The sequence below is a fragment of the Rhipicephalus sanguineus genome, chromosome 6 (assembly GCF_013339695.2).
Source record: "Rhipicephalus sanguineus isolate Rsan-2018 chromosome 6, BIME_Rsan_1.4, whole genome shotgun sequence".
NCBI classification, from domain to species: Eukaryota; Metazoa; Arthropoda; class Arachnida; order Ixodida; family Ixodidae; genus Rhipicephalus; species Rhipicephalus sanguineus.
The window spans coordinates 167,658,690-167,680,439 of record NC_051181.1 but is presented as its reverse complement, the minus strand read 5'-3'; the positions used below and the strand labels follow the sequence as shown (position 1 = coordinate 167,680,439).

Sequence of the window (21,750 nt, the reverse complement as noted above, 5' to 3'; positions counted from 1 at the left end):
TTCATTGTCACTACACACATTTGACGCCACTCATGATTTTAAAGGGCCAGTAAACAACCACGATGTCCAAAAATTGTAATGAAAAGAAATATGCGCACTTTTGCTATGTGAACATGCTGCCGCAAGAATTTTGCGAGTACGTGCTATAATAAGGAAGTTACAGGGGTTAGAACATCCGTTTCAGCTGGTTTCAAATTTTCGCGCGGCCTCACCACCCTTCTCCGCCACATGGAGGAAAAGGCGTAGCCCGTCGTCGTGACTCCGCCCACTTCGGCAACGTGACACGACGTCAACAATTGACGTCACGGGCGAGCTCGATCAGTCGCAATGCACTTCCGCTTGCTGCGGCTCCTGGTTGTTTATTGTTTATATTGTCGCACGTGCTCCGTAACTTGGCGGGCAGTTTTGGGCTCTTCACTATTTTTAAACCTTTGTGACAGTTCACAATGCAGCAGGAATGCGTGCGTGCTTGCTTTCCGAGACGTCGAAGGGGCGCGAGAGAAAAGCCTGGAGAACCCCGCTTGCCGCGCGAGCAAGCGCGACCCGTCCGAGCTACCGGAGATTCCCCTCTCCCCGCTCGATTTGCAGCCGGCAACTGAACAACGCTTCGCCTCATGTCGAGTGCAGGTGCTATATAGCTATGCAGTGCGAGAAGTGCGAGGAATATACGCGCGACAACTGCGTGGCCGAAACCGCATCACCGCAGGGCCAAAAAACAAGGCTCAGTTTCGTAGCGGTGGGTGGGAACAGGAACTGACGTTAACTTGACAATTGTTTGTTGAGACCTGGTTTAGACCAATCGACGAGCTCAGTGCTACGTCAGCTCGGCGATCGCCGAGTTGACGTCACTGCGCGTACGAGGAGGATTGGTCAGGCGTAGGAAAGAAGCACGAGAATTGTTTTTCGAAATGAAGGGTCTGCGCGGCACGCAGCGCTGTAATATTCGGAAAACGTGATCGCCGCGGTCTACTGTACGGATTAGCGAGCTTGTTTGGCGGGTGTGAAAAAAAGTCGCAGCCTGTTTACGGGCCCTTTAATAATTATATGTTGTACGCACCTGTAGTGCGCAGAATTTTAGGCCCTCATACAGCCACTAAACATAATCATTGTTCTTATCCGTTATCATGTCCTGGCGCTCTTTGCCCATCAAATGGTCCTTGTGTCATTAAATAGCATATAACCATCATTGTGATTTCACCGCTGCTATACATGGTGACAACTTTCTGTGGCAGCACAGCCAAAGCTACGTGGGTGGAGCTTCTGCACATGTGTTGCTATGCCAAGTAGTCCGTTTGCAGGCATTTGTGGTTTTGGATTTGCAAGCGCACCTAACATGTGCGCTTGCTCAAGGTGTAAGGTGCAAGCGCACCTAACACCTTTCGCATGAACATAGCTCTTATGATGTTATGATGGCTTCTGATTTACTTTTTGAAATAGTGTTGTGAAAGATATATACAGGGTGTCCCAGCTATCGCGCAGCATGATTTAAAAAAAGAGGAATGGTGTTGCGCGAAGCAAACCTACTGCATATTGTTCCTAGTACACTGGAGTAGCCTTTGCTATTTTTTTCGTTAATGAGGTTTAATTAATTGGTCATAATTATATTTGTAACACGACAAGTACTCACCCAATTGTCAAAATGTCAATGAGGTGTATGTAGGCATGTTCAAATGGCATCTAACTGCGCTACTTTGAACAACGTGCTAATTGAGCGCTCAATTTTTTTGCTTGATCAAGAAAGTCCGCAAAATATGAAAAGTGACACGTGACTAGACTGTTGCGCGCGTCTGGAACCAGTGCCCTCAAACAGGCTCCCTATGAGGTAGACAGTATGAAGGAAAAAATGCAGAAAGAAAAAAAAACTCATCGCCCTATCTGCCACTTCCCGGCCTAGGAAACGCACCGCTTGGTTTTACAGAGTCGGGCCGTAATCAGAACACCTGCCGCGTTATCAATGAGAACAGTCGGCCGTGAGATATGGAGGATTGCCGTGTACCATCGAACAGAATGAATCCCAGCGAATTTGCACGCATATCATTGGCGCACGACCTGTACCCTTGCCAAAATGTGGAACGCTGTCTGTCGCAACAGACAACAGGCAAATCGGTTGTTTGCAGTAAGCTTATTTGACGGCACTGGTTTCCTTTGCGGGTGGGAGCGTAGTCACGTGTTATTTTTCATATTTCGCGGGCTTTCTTTATCAGCCGGAAAAAATGAGCATGCAATTATACTCGGCGACAACTTTCCTTGACAGCACTGTGGAAGCTACAGAACCGAAGTGCATGCCTGCTACCGCGCCAAGAAATAGTACTTACGTTTACTGATAACTTTCTCGTTTGTCTTGCTGAAATAAATGTTGCTTTATTTATTATGAGACTGAAACAGTTGCGGGAAGTCGTAGGTAAAATACAGTTATTGTTCACCTCGCAAGAATGCCTTCCTTTTCTTTCCATTTCTTAGACAGCACCACCTTTTCAGCATGCCCGTTTTCCAAAGTAAACATGGCGTCCGTGACGTAGTGGGTCAGTGTGCGGCCGCAAACGCACCGTTTAGTTCTCCAAGAAAAATGTACTCATAATATGACACTAAAATGTACTCTGAACAATCGAAATGTCTCTCCCGTTCACATTCCCTTCACATTTTTCGTGAATATGTTTTCTAAACGCGTTAACGATGCGAGCGAGCAAAACCGAAATCAGCCGCAAGCTGCCGTACTACTTGCGGAGCAACACGAATGTGCGGAAGCCCCGCCTCCGTAGCCTTCGCTCCAATGTCAAGATAAGTTGTCGTCGAGTATAGTACGTTGTCAAAAATTGCGCAGTTAGATGTCTTTTGAACATGCCTACATACGCATCATTGACATTTTGACAATTAGGTGAGTACTTGTTGAGTTACAAATATAGTTATGACTAATTAATTAAACCTCATTAATGAAAAAAAATAGCAGTGGCTACTCCTGTGTACTAGGAGCAACATGCAGTACGTTTGCTTCGCGTAATCTTCTTTTAAATCGTGCTGCGTGATAGCTGGGACACCGTGTAGATAGCTTTAATAGAAACATACAGGCCTTGATATATTTATAAATGCAGCACTCAAGGAACAAGTGCCTGGAATCATTGTTGAGCTCTTCTGCAAATCATTTTATATATAACTCTAACCTGGCAACGGTTCAAGCCTCCGTGTTTGTTTTTCTGTTTTTGGAAAGCGATGGAATGTTCTCTCTTGCGAAGGAATGCATGAAGCAGCTTTATTGAAGCGGCCGGTTTTATTTTTGAAAAAGGGCACGGCCAAAAGCAGGAATATCGCAATTTGAAATGAACGCAAAGGCAACAAACCATCCAAGTCGGCATCGTGGTCTTCGGAGAACTCCCTGGAGATGCTCACATTATTCTCTCAGGGGACGCGAAAGCATCAGCGGGCAGCAGAAGCCTTAGCCACCACCAGTTAGGAGCGGGTGTCTCACATTTGTAATTCCAAGCAAGTGAAACGTGCTCCTTACCTGCTGTGGTCAAGAACGCTGTTTTTGCAGTGAAAAGCACGCTCTCAACTGCATAATAGACATGAACACATCTGCTGCCCAGAGGATTCTTTGCACTGGTTATTTTATCATCATAAATTTCTCTCACCGCAAAGTGCCAAAAACAACTCCCGCTGTAGACGCTGACGGGCACGATGTTACTGTACGCGATATTCTGCGTGATTGTATCAGCAATAGTAGGCAAGCGAAATACTGACCATGTATGCAAACGTAGTTTATGAAATGGGTCATTTCCTTTACGTACTTTTTCTAATTGCAGTCTTGCTTTAGAGCAGCTGATCTTGCTGAAGACTGGCAGGTCGCCGGCGTCACCTTCCAGGTGGCTATCAGGATGAGAGACTCACTTGCGCTGGTGCGCACAGCTTCTTTCTTGGTGATTGTATGCGGGTAACAAAATATCTCAATGCACCGCTGTCTTTCTGTTTGATGAATACAGGCCACCTAATGAAAATGCGTCCATGGTCGCTTACAAGGTTCGAGTGACGCCATTGTCATTTACAGGGACAGGAAAACGTGAAATTGACACTAGAAAACTAGAAATAGCAAGAAATCAAAATTCTTAAAGCGATAAGCTTTCTTACTTATAATGCAAGCAATCTTGAGCTTAATGCCTATTTCTTTTCTTTTATTTTATGCTGCATAGTCCAGAGTAGTTAACGTTCGCGGACTGCGTACAGAAGCATAGTAAAAAAAGCAAGTGCTCTGGTTCTGTCGCCTCGGCTATGCTGCCACAGAAAGTTGTCGCGAGGTATAGTTTGTGTCGCTGCTACCCAACCCTGTCAGGTTGAGCTAACTGAAGCAGACAACCTTTTTGTATGTTCAGTGCAGGCGGCAGGTGATATCTCTTTATGCTAATTTGCATTCCCTTTATCATTGGCATCCTGTAGACAGATGATTCCCTCCTCTTTTCTCTTAGAATTCTTGGCTTATAGGGCTGCACAGCATTACTTCTTTATGTTTGAGAAGCTCTGAATCATGAAAATTTGGACAAAACATTTTAATGCAAATGATGCAAATTACTCTTCAATATTTATTTATGAAGAAAAGCTTGTGCATAAATCTCGTGGCACATAGAGTTTCATGTCACCGACGTGGGCTGGAAATACGCGGTTACTGTGCTTGTCCCTCAGCTCAGCAATAGAGCTAAGACGAAATGTCACCGGCCCTAATTGTTTGTTGGTCCGGTATGATCCAAAAAATCACGGCAAGAACTTTTGACAGTGCTTTGGTACACGTTGTGTGCACCGAGCTAACACGAGGTCCCCTACAAGAAACGATGTATCATTGGCGCTGCTTGTCCAGTAGAGCTTCGAGTGGCTTGGCTGTGTAGAATAGCTAGGCGGTGCTCGATGTCATGCTTGCTGAAGGAGAGTAGGAGTGTTCGCTTCTGCCCCATTGGGCTCAGCATTGGACAAATCAAAGCCAAGAAGTGACTCCCGGGGAAGCTTTGGTATTCTCCCATATACAAGCTCAAAGGGCATCTCTCAAGTAATTTCTTGCCTCGACATGTTCAGAGAAAACGTAGCAGACGCAACGAAGTCATCTCAGTTATTGTGCTCTAGGCTCACGTAGGAGAAAATAATGTCGGTCAGCGTCCTGTTGGTGCGTTCAACCAATCCATTCGTTTGAGGGTGTTCTGGTGAGGCAGCAGCGTGGCGGATTCCACACTGGTGTAGCAATCTGTCAAAGGCTCGAGACATAAATGGCGTGCCGCGGTCTGTGATCAACATTTGTGGTGTGCCATGGCGGCACACTATGCGTTTGGTCACAAAAGAAATTACATGAGTAGCAGAGGAGTCAGGGACAGCTTGGTCCTCGGTCCACTGCATAAGATAATCGGTTGCGACTATAAGAAACTTATTGCCACGTTGGTTGCGTGGTAGTTTCTCCAGGCGATCAATGCCAATGATCTCAAAAGGGGCCTCCGGGGGCGGTATGCGTTGCAGAGGTACCTGTATGGAATGAGACAGGGCTCTCTTGTACTGGCATATGGAGAAGGAGGACCCATATTGATGCGCGTCCGCTACCATGCCTCTCCACCAGGAGTGTTGACGGAGTCTGGCCGCCATTTTCGTTTGGCCAAGGTGACCAGTTGCAAACGCGTCGTGGCACATAAAAAGCACAGACTCTTTGTGGCATGATAGGAAGCCAGGAAGAGTTTCTCGTAGCGAGGTGGCACTGAATACCATCGCAGAGAGCATAAGCAGCTTTCAACTTTTCTAAACGATGAATGTTAGTAGGCAGTGCACCAGACAGCTGGCGAGTAATATCTTCAACATCCTTGTCTGTACGTTGAGCTGCCCAAAGATCAAGAAGTGCAAGAGCTGGCTTTTGGGAGTTCTGAGTAGTGGCGTTTTGAGACAGATGGTCCGCATCCTGGTGCTGTGACCCACTGTGATAAACGATTTTCAAGGGGTAGTCTTGCAGTTTGATTGCCCAACGTGCCAATTTCGCGCTTAGGTCTTTCTTTGCTTGAAGCCAGCATAGAGTGCTATTGTCGGTAACAATGGTGAACAACTCGCCGTAAACGTGGGGCCTGAATTTTTCCATGGCCCATACTACTGCTAGGCACTCTAATTCAGACGCAGGGTACCGACATTCAGGCTCACCTAACCGATGCCTTGCGTAGGAAAGGGGTGCTCGTGGCCATCAGGGTCGGCTTGCAATAGAACAGCTCCAAGTCCAAGATCACTGGTGTCGGTATGGATGATTACGTGTGCATCCTCCCGGTTGGGCTAGTGTAGGTGGCGACTGCAGCGGCGCAGTTTTAAGGTCAGTGAAGGCGGCTCTTTGCTTTGGACCCCAGTGCCATTGTGTACCCTTCTTGAGTAGTTCATTCAGCGGGTTGCTTCGTACCACAAAGCCAAAGACAAAATGGTGGAAATAAGACGCAAATCCCAAGAAACTTATGAGCTGTTTAGCCATAGTCGGAGGCCCAATGGTGGCCAGTGCACCTATTTTGGACGGGTCAGGCTGAGGCCGCGAGAACTTACGACATGGCCCAAAAACATGACTTCAGAGAAGCCAAAATAACATTTAGAAGGCTTTATCCACTGATTTGCCTTTTCGAGGGCACTCAATACAACCTTGAGCCTTTTTTGGTGCTCGTCGAAAGTTGGAGTGTAAACGATAATGTCATCTAAGTACACCTGTGTCATGCTCCACCAGAACGCAATCTATAAGCATCTGAAATGTTGCAGGAGCATTGCAAAGGGCGAAAGGAAGGCGGTTAGATTGATAGATGCTATTGGGGGTGATGAAGGTGCTCTTTTCTGAATCTTCAGGATCGAGCTCCACTTGCCAGTATCCGGATAGCAGGTCCAACATGGTGAAGAACAGCACCCTGTATAGGCGGTCTGAGGAGTCGTTGAGACGGGAGAGTGGATAAATGTTGGGCTTCGTAACACTGTTTAATCGGCAGTAGTAGCGGGTAGTACCGTCTTCCTTTTCACCAGGACCACAGGCGAAGACCATGGGCTAGATGAAGGGGAAATAACGCCACATTTGAGCATGTCTTCGACCTGAGCTGAGATTTCCGCTTGTTCTGCCAAGGAAATGCGGCATGGATTGTGGCTTGTGGGTGGATGGGAGCCTGTATCAATTGTGTGCCGCTATACGTTCGCACAAACCTGTTCTCATTGTGTAACCGCTATGCAGCTTTGGTATTTCTGTAGCAACAGCTGTACGTCATGTTTTCGTGAAGTCGTCAAGTCCGGGCCAAAGTGGAAGTAATCCCAGTTAATTTGGTAGTTCCTGCTAGACGAAGAATGCGTCACTTGTACCGTGGCAAAGACAGCAGGTTGAGAATTGAGTAGTGCACTCTTCGAGAACTGTACCTGTGTGCAGATGCATATCACGGTCGGTTAAGTTTTGAATAAAGGTATTGAAATTTCCACGTGAGCATGAGACGACAGCCTGTGGCGTGGCAAACTTTGACGACCGCCGAGAGCACAAGACAGGTTCGATTAAAACGTCGCCATCAAAGGTAGCCCTGCCTTCCAAGTGAACAGGCACTCAGACAGCGGATTTGACAGGGATGGTGACTGAGGACACTAAGGTGATGACACGACGAGATTGGCGCAGAGTCTGTAGTCGACGTTTTCGTTCGGTTGCAGTTCAGAAAAGGGACAGCCGGTGTCACCCGTCAAATGAATGGAAAGTCTTTTGGCACTGCTGCATGGATTTTGTGCCACAGACGTTGAAAAATGCTTTGTAGTAGAGGACGACTACTAGTAACACATGTTAGTAGCTCCCTCAAAGTTTCTGTGAAACTGCGCTTGTCCCTGTCTACTTGTCATGCGTGTTCTCTACCGCGCAGTTACATGGATCGTGAATCACCAACTGGCCCAAGCGTCCACTTTCATCTGCGAAGCCACCGCAGCACTTGTGCAACCAGTTGCGCCACCGGGGTGCGAGTGCCTCTGAAGGAATATTCACTGTAGCCAATATGATGCCAGCAGCACTGCGGAAGGGGTGATTCAGTGCCACAGCGTAGTCCTCACCCATGAAATCCAAACGGAGTTCCATAGCAGAGCACCAGTTGCAACCCAAGATCACAAGAGTGATCAGGTCACACACTACTACAAATGGTAGTTGTACCGTTTTTCCAAATGCTGAAATTGTTACACAGGTGTCGCCGAGCAGCTGCACAACAGTTCCATCTGCCAGAAATAGTCCTGAAATACCGAGTCTCCCCTGGCGATCTAGAAGGGTGCCAGGTGGAAGGAAGTCCTCACACAGGAAGGACAGACTTGCGCCGGTGTCTATCAGAGCTTCAGAAAGAGAGCTCATGTTACCCAGTTGCACTTTTACCATTGGCATGCCTAACAGTGTTCCAAGAGAAAACAGGTGCACTTGAGTGCTGAGGCTAGGTGCTACCTGCAGTGATAGTAGAGACGAGCTTTCCATCGGTGGAGCCTGTGAACTATGACGGGTGTAGTGGCCCACCTAAGGGCACTTTTAAAACCACGAAGCAGGTGAAGCTGGTTGGAAGTGGCTCGCAGCACTGTTGTAGGTCGGAGAAGCTTGTTCAGTTGGTGTGGAGAGGCCGTGCAAAGCAGTAGCCGGCTGCTCCACTATCTGGGCTTCTAGAGCAAGTGCCAGTGCTGCACGAAGGTTGGCAGGATGACCGAGGCGCACAAAGGTCTGTGTACTGCAGTCGGCAATGGCGTCGACGAACGTCTGGGTAGTAATAAGATCAAGTGCAGTTTCAGAGCATCCTGCGAGCGCTTTGCATAACAAACGTTTGACTGTACCGGTGAGATCACTGTGGCTTGCCCTTGACGCAACATTCTCAATTGCGAGATGTATAATAATTGAAATAGGGTGCCTCCAAACCGAGCCTCGAGCTCTCATACTAAGTTGTATGTGGTACAGTTGACTCCCGGAAGACAATCAGTAACTCCGCTGCCATAGAACGGAGTTGAGCGACCAGGACGAGGCATTTTTCTTCTGATGTCCAGTACTTAAAATAGGCAACAGATTCAAAGTGAATTCGAAAGGCTGCCCATGACGTGGTGCTATCGTAGGTAGGTGGACGCAGCAACATACGACCTACCTGAAAGGTGCTCCGTAAGCTGAGAAGGTGTACGTTTTTGAGGCATCTGTTCAGCTGGTGGTGTAGGTCGTGGAGGAGCAGTGGAAGGCGACTCGAATGTAGCAACACGGGCAGCGAGGTCCACGAGGAAGTTGGCCATGGCTGAGAGCCGCTGTGTCACCGTGATCTCCATGGACATAAGACATGTTGCCAGCTGGGCTTCAAAGGCCTTGTACGGATGGTTGCAGTCGGACGCAGTTGCCGGGCTCTCTGCTGTGTGAAATGACAGGGAGCCGTTGCTAGGACAAGGGCTACCCGTATGTTCGGAGGCACTGAGCTGTGAAGCGGGTGATTGTGGGCGCAAGTCCTGCGCGGACAGCAGGTTTGGGGGAACATAAGTGAACACCGCTGCCACCAAATGTAACGAGACGTGCGATGCAAGAGGTTCTGCTGTTTTTTTTCAAGCCCCAAGCTTGGCGCCTGAATGCAGCCATTCTGTACAAAATACACCGTGGCTCACACCCACTGTCCCAACGTCTTCTTTCTCCTTTTTTTCTTGGCATTGACACAGTTGCTATCCAGTTTCTACGAGGAACTCAGTCGAGGAAGAATCTTCGATATCGCTCACCCTCTCTTCCTCCGCTCCCCTACCCTGGTTTAAAGATGTCACGGGAAAGAATGCCAGTGGGTCACAGGCTTGAGCGAGGCGGGAGGCAATGGCCACCAGATTAAAGTAGTGTTTTCTGTTATTTTGGTGTGTGTGAAAATAGCGTCCGTTACATTTGGTGGCAGCAGTGGGATACGACGAATGGATGGACTGAAGGGTGAACTGGTGAGAGCGATAAAGGAGGCACTGGAGGAGCTAGACCATAGGTAGCTAACTAGGTTCGAAGAGCTGCTTCGTAACTGGACGTTATGGAAGGGACTGACTGATGCTGTAGTTGAGGTTTGTCAGAGGGTGGAATCTCTGGAGCAAATAATTTCTGAAGAATAAGTGAGCATGCATAACGAACAAAGTGGATGTACAACAGGGTACCGAGAGCGGGGACAGAGAGGAGGTGCCGAAGGCCACTGATCCTGTGGTTGTGGCTTCCGCCGATTGCGGTTCCACTGATGGGATATTGCAGCAGTGGCATAGTTCTCTATACATTAATGAAATGAAATTAAGGACAAAGATGAAACTGAAAGAAAAGAACAGATAAAGCAAGACATCTATGCAACCTCAACTGAAAGCAGCCCTGGCATGGAAGAAATGCAAGTTCGAAGGTATGTTCAGCAAGACAGCACCGGCATCAGTATTGTGTACTGCAAGAAGAATCTGATAAGCGCGCCAAAGCTTCCCGACGAAACAGCGTCCTGATGAGAAATCTGTGGCCTTTGCGATGGCGATGACAACGACCTCTCTATAATCTTACATGCTGCATACATCAAGACAGCACTGAAGATAATATGGAATCCTATGAGCGAAGGTTGCCCTCTCAAACACCGTGCCGTGATCATCATCGTTGCCGTGGTGGTTCTTGGTGCTCAATGAATTGGTCATCGAAAAGACAGTGTAGGCCACCAAACTGTCCAGCTTCCAGAGAACACAGCACTAGTGGTCAAGTCTCACGTCTCCTGTGTCTCATCCTGAGTTGGCACCACAAGGTGATTTTCTGCCAGTTCATTCATGTCTGTGGCACTAACAAGCCTGTAGACGTTAGATTTGTCAACAGAACGGCACGAAGGCGTGCGCTGCAGCAAACCATGGTGACTGAGAGGACGTCTTTCACATCCTTGCAAATGAAAAGCCACACTGATCAAGAGTGCAACAAGGAACTGATGTCGATAAAGAATCTTCGTTATCGCTCATCCCGGGAAAGATGTTACGGGACAGACTGCCAGTGGGTCACGGGCTTGAGTGAGAGGAAGAGGAATGGCAAGGCGGGAGGCAGTGGCCGCCAGATTAAAGTAGTATTTTGTGTTATTTTGGTGTGTGTGAAAATAGCGTCTGTTACAATATTTTTCTCTTTCTTTCTCTGTTGTTTTCTCATTCTTTCTACCTCCCTCTCTGTACTCGTTCACCGCTCCTCCTTCCCTCACTTCCCTTTCCCCCCTCTTGCTAACTATACAAGGCTATCTTGTGCTCTCCTAGTGTGCCTGAATAGCTGAGTGGTTATTGTTGTGTCACTGCCGGAGGTACCGTCCGGCAGAACCAAGAAGGGTGGCTTTGCGCCGGAGCGCACACAGCTACGTCAGGACAGGTCGGGAACGGGGAGGGGACTGATGTTTATTCACAGAGAGATTGGCGATATGAGTTCGTACATGAAATGCCCGTTGTGTGGCGCTCAGCATCACACAATCGAAACCGAAACTGGTAATGCGCTACACCACATTATCTCCCCCTAAAAAGGAAGAAGTTGTACTCTGTATATGACATTATACAGTGGTAAGGCACTGAAAAGTTTGTATGAAGTAACACGTTGGCACACAATCATTGAATATATTGTAGGAAAATGTGCAAAAATAAGTAACATCATTATACAATAGTTATCACATGCAGGAATGTATTCTTTATTAGGACGGTATTCATGTGACCAGAGTTGAAGTAGTTTGACTAAAATTGAGGTAATGAATTTTTATTGCATGAGCCCATTTAGGAACCAGTATAAGTAGTAATTAGGAACTTAGTGTCACCACTATATGTTCCACGAAAACAGGATTATGCAGTAAGTAGTATATGAAAGTAGTACATAAAAGTACTATATAAACAGTATAGTAGTATGTGAAAAATGAGTATGAAGAAAACGTATATATATCAAGGAACGTAGTCCTTGTACCGTGTCGGCTTTTTTCGGTGCCGTTTGGGATGAAGGGGACAGTTGGGTGAAGAATCTGAGCCTTGGGGCTCACCTATACGCTCGTCGGAGAGCGAACGCAGCAGAGTTTCAAGATTTTCCTTAGTCGACATATCTATCCCCCCTTCGATAAGTTCTGCATTGGGGCTGGGCACATCAGCCGATTGTTGTGAAGGTGCCTGCAAGGTGGTTAGTGGAAGTCGCACTAACTGTGGAGCTGCAGAAGACGCAGCTACGTCAGGACAGGTCGGGAATGGGGAGGGCACTGATGTTTATTCACAGAGAGATTGGTGATATGAGTTCGTACATGAAATGCCCGTTGTGTGGCGCTCTGTATCACACAATCGAAACCGAAACTGGTAATGCGCAACACCACAGTTATGACGCTCGTCTTCGGACCTTGGGTACGTGGGTTCAAATTGTGGCTCGCCAAGAATTTCTTTCTCTCTCTGTACTTGTTCTCTCGCTCATCAGAGTTATTGCATCCCATGCTGGACAAATCGGCACACATGTTCTGGCAGCGATCCCGGCCGCGGCGGCTGCATTTTCGATGGAGGCGAAAATGTTTGAGGCCCGTGCACTTAGCTTTAGGTGCCCGTTAAAGAACCCCAGGTGGTCGAAATTTCCGGAGCCCTCCACTACGGCGTCTCTCATAATCATATCATGGTTTTGGGACGTTAAACCCCAGATATTATTATTATGTTCTGGCAGCGAAGCAAAAAAGTAAGAAGAGGAAACCGGTGTCCGCAGCTCCCGTCAATCCTGTGATTTGCCGTCCCGGCGTCCGGCCTCCAAAAAAGAACAAAGAGAGCGCATGCCAGTTCATGATAGTGATAATTTGGTAAGACACACGGCAAAGCTTGAGCATAACAGCTCTGCTGTAATAGCTGGAACACTTGATATATCGAACATCGGGCAGTGCAATGCGCCCCAAGAAGTTGTCTTTTAATTATGGGGGGAGGGGGGGAGAGCGAGTGATTAGGAAGATGCCCCGAGTAGACACAATCGTTTGCGATCGTGTGCTTTCTCCCACGATTCCTCGTCGTGCGGTGTCGCCGTTCACTTGTCAACTCCCTTTGTTTACGCAATGTTTGCTGTAAAATGGAAGAACCTGGCTGTTCTCTGCAAAGCTGGCAATAATCAACTCAGTCGAACCTAGAGAAAAGAAGTCTGATGTCACCTCTGCGTACAGCATTCCAAGAAGCACGCCGAGTGTTATATTGAAAGAAAACGCCAACATTAGGGCCAAGGCAGTCTAGGCTTTCGTCACCCAACGAGTATGCGCAGCTGCGTTTGAAGATGTTAAAGGGACTGTCTACCGCTCGGAAAAAATTTTCTGATTGTGGTGAAAATGAAAAGATCGTTCATGACATTGGCGGCAACGAGCATGCTTTTGTCCCATAAAAAAGGAATTATATTTTTAATTTGATGTTGAAATCGTGAAAGAATGACCGCTAGCGTCACCCAACAGCGATGTGGTAAATCTACTGGTAGGACAAGAAATCCTCGCAGGTAGAATCATATTGCTTAAAAACAAACATGTATAACTTGAAATTGAATTCTATGCACTTGAGGCAGCCTTCGGTTGTGTCAGAGAGTAATTTCTTGCTTTTTTTTTCTCACGCATAAAAAAAGGCGCCCGGTAGTGCTGCTTGCGGTGCCGTCTTTAGTTTCGTCTCCTTCAACTCATGCGCTATGCCATGCGGACCTCCGCGATGGTCGTACTGTGCCGCTGTATTGTTAAGATGTCTCACATGTGCTGTGCTGTGAAGGCGTGCATTTATCGTCTCTTTTTGATGAATCAACTTGGATTGCGGCAGCAGTGCCAAAATAAACGCATTGAGTGCAATTACAGCAAAACAAGTGTCCTTTAATCGTACAGTAAGGGCTTCGTTTAACCGCTAGCGCGCTGAAAATGACTGTTACATTCATTACATTATTGTTCAGCGAAAATAAAGTAATCCTACAGAAATCACATGTGCTTTCGGTTTTAATTTTTACTGGCACTACAATCGTCATCGCGTCCACAAACCAGTGTTGTGGGCATGTTTCACGGCTATGGAAGAAGACCGAACGCAGATCGAAAAATTCTCTTTTAAAAATTTCTGCTCACTTTCCAGAGAAACCACTGCAAGGTTGGACACTTCAGACGGTACACTTTCTATTGCAGTACAAACCAGAAAAGCAATGAAGGACGGTAGACAGTCCCTTAAGTCGCTGTTTACATCGATGCCATATTCTCTCACCTACAATTTGTCCCGGCATATAACCGGCAGCCCCAACTAGAAACCGCAGAAAAATGAAAACCAGAAAGCTTCCCCATGCATTGCTGTAAGCCGTCTTCCTTGCATTATCGTGAAGCAGTGCTGTGAAGCCAACTTGCGCACCAAAAGAACACACTCAGGGTAAATGTGCAGAAGACAAGGACAGAGAAGAGGCTTGACACACACGAGTGCTTGTGTGTGTCAAGCCTCTTCTCTGTCTTCTCAGAGTATTTAACCTGTGCCATGTCACACCAAGGAGCCCAGACTCTTACCTTAGTCACACCAAAACTACGGTAGGTTTTGTAAATGTTTGATATCGAATTAGACGGAGTGTGCACTGAAACTCAGCCGCAATGTGGTGCTGCAGTGCCCCGAGTTGGGCGCCATTTTTGAGGTTGTCAGGCAGCAGCTGACATATGCTTGCCACTGTGTTTATGTGATGGGTGTTGTGTGGTGTTTCCTTGCCTTCCGTGTCCTCGTGTGTTGCATTTACAATACTGCGGCGTTGGAAGTTTCCGCTACTACTGCGTGCTGCATAAACATGTAAAATTGCCCAAGCAGCAGCACGTTGTCGAGCGTCGAGGTGCACAAAATTGACTATGGTCAACTGCGTGGTTTATGGTTGCTCCAACTGCACAAGAAACAAGCCCAACAACGAGAACTTTCAGCGGATAGGTTTATATGTCGTGTCGAAAGTCAAACGAGGACAGCGTGCAAATCCAATTGAGCTGTCGTCATGGTGCAGAACTCTATTGCTGAACAGAATTTGTCACGAAGACCTGGACGACTCGGTGACGCATTACTGAGTTTGTGGGGTGCACTGCTCCTATGTGTGAGTACGCCTCATCGAAGTCAGCCATGCACGTGCAGTGCGTGCACAGAACTTCTCCTTCAGCCTTAATCAGTAGCCACAGCAGCAGCGGCTTTTCTTTGAAGGCCTGTGAGTCGTGGACCTGCACAGCAACAGTAAGATAAATCAACGTTAAGCTTACACGATTAGATACTATGAGCACGACCTCAGGTGCCAAAAACACGAGAAACACATTGATGCCTTGGCTGCTGATCTAGTGATAGCAGCAAGAAAGTGAAATGGGCTAGGCGCCATGTCAGCGATTACTGGCCACATCGCTACCTTTACGGATAGCTAGAAAGACTTGCCAAGCTGCTGACATGCACATTATGTACAACCTACCTCTGCAATGAAGATGATGAAAACTTCCCCTTTTGTGGTTCCACGAGACTGCTGGTGACGTAATTATGAGCCTCCAGGGCTTTGTATTTCTTCAACTGCTCCCACGTCACGAAGCTTGTCCCGGGAACCAGATAGTCGTTGATATCTGCTCGGTGTACACTGGGATAAGAACCGATGTAGTTCGTGAAATGATTGGGGCTCTTCGATTTTCGGACTTCTGGCAGTTCTCTGGCAGCCAGAGATAGCCAGAGGGTCAGCCAGCTAGTTCCGGTCGGGACAGGAAGTAGCGTCTTGGTCACGTGCGTGGGAAGCCCGAGACAACCCGAAGCTGCCCCAAGATTACAAAATCGAACGCTGGGACAGCCAGCCTAAACGTAAACAAACGCTACCGCCGTGGCAGCAAACGAAACTTTGCGCCGCGTGCGCGTTGGTTTTTCTGCGTTGCCCGCTTGAAACTATGTGGCTAGGTTCGCTGAAGAGCTGAAGCGATATTCTCGAGCATACGGATTTGGGATACGATCACGTACGTACGTTCGCAAAATCGTGCGCAACTCGCACCGTCCGCGAACAAAGCAGACAGCTGGCGCACGGCGCCACGAAAGCGATGCAAGGTGAGCTACCGCGCCGCTAACGGCTTAACCAGCTCACGTCTGCTTAGTACGTGTAACAGTCGCTGCACAACACGACGCGAAAATCTCGCGAAAGTAATCGTGTCCCCAAAAGAGCTCGAGGATCTATCGCGTACTACGTCGCACACACGCGTTGACCAGCTTGCGTTTAGTCATAACTTGAGACACGCGGCGGTATGGGTGCCACGAGTGCGCGTTATATCTAAAATAAACTTCCGTGTGACACGTCTTCGACTCGTTTTGGCAGATGTTGCGAGCCTCTTTTCCAGTCTGAAGTGGCACTCCAAAAATCTCATGTACTAGCTCAGCTTTTATTTTAGCTACTAGGTGATAACCGCGTACATACTGCATGGAATCCTTACTAAGAAGTGGAAAAAGACAAAGCCGACGATGAAATAAGCAACAAAAGGATGTATACATTTCTGAATTCATCTTCGTTTTTCACATCGACGCGTCGTAGCATAACATAATACCATACCTCATATACTGGCCCGTAGATCGAAGTACGCTCGCACGCCGTTCGCGACCAACGAACATCACACAAAAAACAACGTCGCGATCGCTTTTATTCGATCAGTGCATTTTATCAACATCGAAGACCTAGTTAAATAGTTATTAAGTTCTGACGGGGTTCACGCACGCAAAGATACGACGGAGCGAAATAGCTAGTTCGATCACAATCGTCTCAGCTAAATGCACATAAAGCACATACGACACCACAATCGAATACTACTACGAAAAAAATAAACTCGAAAGGGGTCTCCATGCGTTCATACGAACGTGTACATAACTTTTGGGACATGTGCACGACGCAATTAGAATGGTTAGAACGCGACGTTCGCCGCGTTGTTCACGGAAGGAAACTTCACGGGACACATAAGAAAAGCAATAAACATTAGCTCCAAATGCTCGCCGCCACTCGTAATCGCGCCATCTCGCACGGCACGGCGGAACGGCGCCGAGCGGCCCGAGCGTAAGGACAAGCAAAGGTGTATGTAGTCCGCAAGCGCCCGCATTGCAATCCGTCGAGTCCTCACAAAGATGGCGGCGAGCGCGTATCGTCTCTTTTCGGCGTCTGCTAGCCCGAAACCTTCCAGAGAGCTTCCACGACTAAATTGTCCTGGAAGGTTCTGGCGACCCTCGGGCTCCCCGCGGGTCGCCAGAACCGTCCAACCCGAGAAAAACGAACGCCAACCGGAAGTGCACCGCGGGGGGGTCGGAGCAACCCGAGAAAAACGAGCGCGCTCTGGCTGGCTCTGGCAGCCCGCGGGTAGCCAGAAGTGGAAAATCGAAGAGCCCCATTGTTGTTTAGCGCCAAGGGGTCATCGCCATCGCATTTTGCGACTTTGATGATGTACCTTTTGTGCTCGGTGTCAGACAGCGACTTTGTGTAATCGCTGAGCTGCATCTTTCACTGCATTAACATGACAGAGCAAAAGGACTGGTTACACTGTCAATATGCATTAAAAAAAAGAGCATGAATGCTAGCACAGCCACTCCAACGACTCGATTGGCCACAACCTCAAAAGGGCGCCCAGCTCGGGGCACCGCAGTGCCACATTGCGGCTCAGTTTCAGTGCATACTCCCCATACTTATATCGAACTAATTCCCATTTTTTAGCGAGTTCGATATATGTGGGTTTGACTGTGATTATTGTATGTGCAATATGTTTAATAATAAATATTAATATTTATGAGATGCTTAAATGATGCTTTAAACTCCAGGAGTCGCTCAGAATATTTTGCCATCTGCTCCAAAAGCGCCAATTGCTGCTCCAAACTAGCATTTTTTCTGCTCCAAGAACACTTATGGCTGCTCCAAAGCAGCATTTTTTTCAGCTCCAGAATCTGCTCCAAAAAGTAAAATGTTGCCTCCATCACTGCACTTGGACATGCTTGTTTCACAATCTTTTGTTCTCTTTTTTGCTCACTTGTTGTGGCTGTGCAAACTGCTTCTGCATATCAAAATTGCATACACGACTTTATACACAATTTGAGCACAAGAAAATTCTGTCTTATAAGGAAATATGAAATTATCCTGGTGATTTTTATCCCAAAAGCCACACCTATACATGTAAACTGGCTCTGTAGTACTTATTGACCATTTTAGTTAACAAGTACATGCTGCTCGAAAACTGCTTATCATTGTGCCAAATCTGCTTTTTGCTGCACCAACATCTGCACCAAATAATGAGATTGTTTTTCCACCACTGCCTTTGTAACCTCTAGCATGGATTCATGCGCTTTTTGTTCATCTTTTTTTCAACAGATCTATCTGAATGTTTGTTTCGTGTGCTTGGAAAGGTTCCACAATCATTCTCAACTCCGGTCTCACTTATCCTGCAGTGTGCATGACAATATTGTCATCAACAAGTCGTTCTGGGACCAACCACAGTAAGGAAGAATTCAATCAAACATACTCTATTTTGTTCATTGAGATAGTTAACTGGTACATCGAAGCTGTCTGGCTTTGCAAGCAGCTTGCTAGTACATGATGGCTATTTACAAGGCATTGAATTGAGCTTAGCATATGTTGCCATTTCATGTTAATTGCAGTAGCACCTTTAATTGTGCCTAAGTGTATTTACAGGAAATGTTTAAGCTACTTACACTTGCATATAAAATAAGTCAAACAATACATCAGCATCATATGTATATGCATTTACACTGAGTAACTGCCAGTTCAGTGCTGCACCAAATAATTCCTGTTCAAGGAAGGCTCAACTGAAAGCAGTGACATGTTATCACAGCCGTGACACCATTTCATGTTCATGATGATATATGACTGAGTACTTGGTTACATGGGCCTTATGCACAGTTCCATCTGCTTGACTGCTAGTTTTATCACTGACACAGAAAGGATAACATGCAATGACGTAAGTTATAATAATAGAATTTACTTATTCTGCATAATAAGAAATCAGATGAGCACAAGAAGACCTAATACTTAAAAAAAAATTTATGCCTAAAACTTGAGATGACCGCCACCATGGGCAACAGTGGTTAGGATGTTTGGCCGCTGACCAGAAAGTCGAGGGTTCGATCCTGGCTGCGACGGCCGCATTTTCAATTGAGAAAGTCCTAGAGGCTCGTGTACTTAGATTTAGGTGCACGTTAAAGAACCCTAGATGGTTGAAATTTTCAGAGTTGTCCACTATGGCATGCCTTATAATCATATTGTGGTTTGGCACATATAATCTCAGAAATTATCAAAATTTAGATGGTCCTATGGAAAAAGCTTGTGCTGATGGCTGTGCTTACTGAATATTTCTGATTATCTTTGTCAAAAAATGTATTATTCAGTGCTTCCCATGTAAGTATAATAGGTGCTGTAAGAAATCGGTAAACCTTGAATCAGCCTCAAATTGATATGCAAGATTAAAACATTGTTTCTTTTAATGAGTGATCTTGAAACACTTACTGTTTGTCCTCTTTCACAATAAATGAACTATAGAGATTAGAGCTGTGAAAAAGCGTACTGGAAGGGCACCTTGACCACGGTGAAAGAGTAAGAGAAGTGTGTGAACTGGCCTTCAAACTGGCCTCCAAACTGGCTTACACACACACACACACACACACACACACACACACACACACACACACACACACACACACACACACACACACACACACACACACACACACACACACACACACACACACACCGCAGGGGCGTCTGCGCAATCAGGCGTTTGGTGTGTAGCGACACCACGGACCCGAGCTAACGGGGGGGTTTCGACCCCCTCCCACGCCTAGCCGTGCGTGGCTTTGCCGTGTCCGGGGAAAAGGGGATCCTGGGGGTTGAGCAGACGCCGGGTGTTTGGACCGTTAAGGCCCCCCGGCAGAGGCAACACACCCCTTTGGCCCCGGCTTCACGTAGACGGCACCCCTGGGCTGACCCACCCAGGGGAAATCGGCAGTCGCCTTTTCCTATCTCTCTCTCTCCCCTCATCTTCGTCTTTCTCTCTCACTTTCAGCCTTTCCTGTCCTCTCCTATCTTCGAGTCACTTCCAATTTTAGTGGCGGCAAGGGTTAACCTTGTGTGGCTACCCAACCTAGGGTAAACCATATTGGGTTATAGTAACGTCGCACTACTGGCGTTGCGCAGACTTGTACACATGTTCTGACACGCCCCCTTGTTGGGCTTCGTGGTGGGTGGTAGGCGCCGTTACCGAAAAATCCACTTTTTCCCATGGGATCCTCGACCCCTTCAGCAACCGATCGTGCCCCGAAAAGGGTACGCACCGACGTAACTTCACTCCTCTGGCCCAAAAACAAAGAAACCTTCCCGAAATTCTATGTCCTCCACTGCGAACAATCGTCAACGAAAGCTAGAGCAATCTCACCCTTTCTTGTTGCCAAGTGCCTAAAGGAGACCATTGGAACCGGTTATAAGGCCACAAAGATGGCAAGTGGAGATCTGCTCCTCGAACTAAAGGATAAGGAACAGTACAATAAACTCTCGCACCTCGTAGCCTTTGGTAACATACCTGTTTCTGTGAGCGCACATCGTACCATGAATACAGTGAAGGGCGTGGTGTCGGACGAAGATTTGATGACACTGAATGAAGAAGAACTCCTCAATGGATGGAAAGAACAAGGTGTGACACGTGTCCAACGCATCACAATCAGACGTAACAACAACGAAATTCCAACGAAGCACTTGATACTAACCTTCAGTTCAACCACCCTACCCGAAACTTTTGAAACTGGATATGTGAAACTCAATGTCCGACCGTTCATTCCAAACCCGAGGCGTTGTTTCAAATGCCAGCGCTTTGGACATGCATCTCAGAGCTGCCGAGGGCAGCTGACTTGCGCTAAGTGCGGCACAACTGGTCACAGTGCTGACGACTGCAATCATGACGAGGTCCTTTGTGCAAACTGCGAAGGAAGCCACCCTGCATACTCCAGAGCGTGCCCAGCCTGGAAGAGAGAAAAAGAAATAATCACTATAAAAGTTAAGGAAAACATCACGTTTCGGGAAGCAAGACAACGGATCTCGTCAATATTTCCACTAAAAACACCTTTCGCCGAAGTGGTGCAACGAGGGGCGGCACCACAACGGCCCTGGCAGTAGCCCGGAACACGCCTAGCGTGCCCAGGCTAACGCCACTTGCCCCTTCGGTGGGAGCAGCTAGCGCTGCCCTGCCCACATTCAACCTGTCCACACCAGTGGCCTCCACAAGCTCTGGCAGCAGCCAGGGCAATCACGAGGCCAAGGGGGTCTTATCGACCTCCAGCTCGGTGGGGGCAAAGACTTCGTCCACCGAGGCGAGGTCTAAGAGACGCACAGACTGCTCTGTCGAGCGGGTGTCCAGGGCCTCGCAAGAGGCTATGGACACTATGTCAAGCCAAACGGCGCAGGAAGCGCCGAAGGAGCGGCGAGCTTCTCTCGACCGCTCCAAAAAAGACAAAACACCAATTACAGGGCCTAACAAAGGCCCCGTAAAATGAGCCAATCTCCGTCCACTTTACACACAGCACCCTTTTTCCCATCATGGACAACATCATACAGTGGAACGTAAGAGGACTACTTAGAAATCTAGACGATGTCCATGAACTTCTGAGTAAGTTCAACCCGAAAGTGCTGTGTGTGCAAGAAACACACCTAACTTCAAAACACACGAACTTCCTCCGGCAATACATTACTTTCCGAAAAGACCGCGAGGATGCTGTCGTATCGTCTGGCGGTGTGGCCATTATAGTTGATAGAAGTATAGCATGCCACCATTTGAAGCTCCAGACGGCCCT

At 47.5% G+C, this 21,750-nt stretch overlaps 1 protein-coding gene across 3 annotated transcripts in view; it reads left to right on the top strand.

The window, feature by feature from the left end:
- Positions 1-21,750, top strand: part of LOC119397022 (zinc finger protein 277) — a 118,134-nt gene that overhangs the window by 51,525 nt on the left and 44,859 nt on the right. Inside the window, exon 12 of one of the 3 annotated variants that reach the window (XM_037664442.2) lies at positions 18,266-18,390. The exons of 1 other annotated variant lie outside the window; for it this stretch is intronic. In XM_037664442.2, the coding sequence (XP_037520370.1) occupies positions 18,266-18,390 (125 nt within the window). The remainder of the gene's footprint in view (positions 1-18,265; positions 18,391-21,750) is intronic. One more of the 3 variants, XM_037664446.2, reaches the window with a different exon arrangement.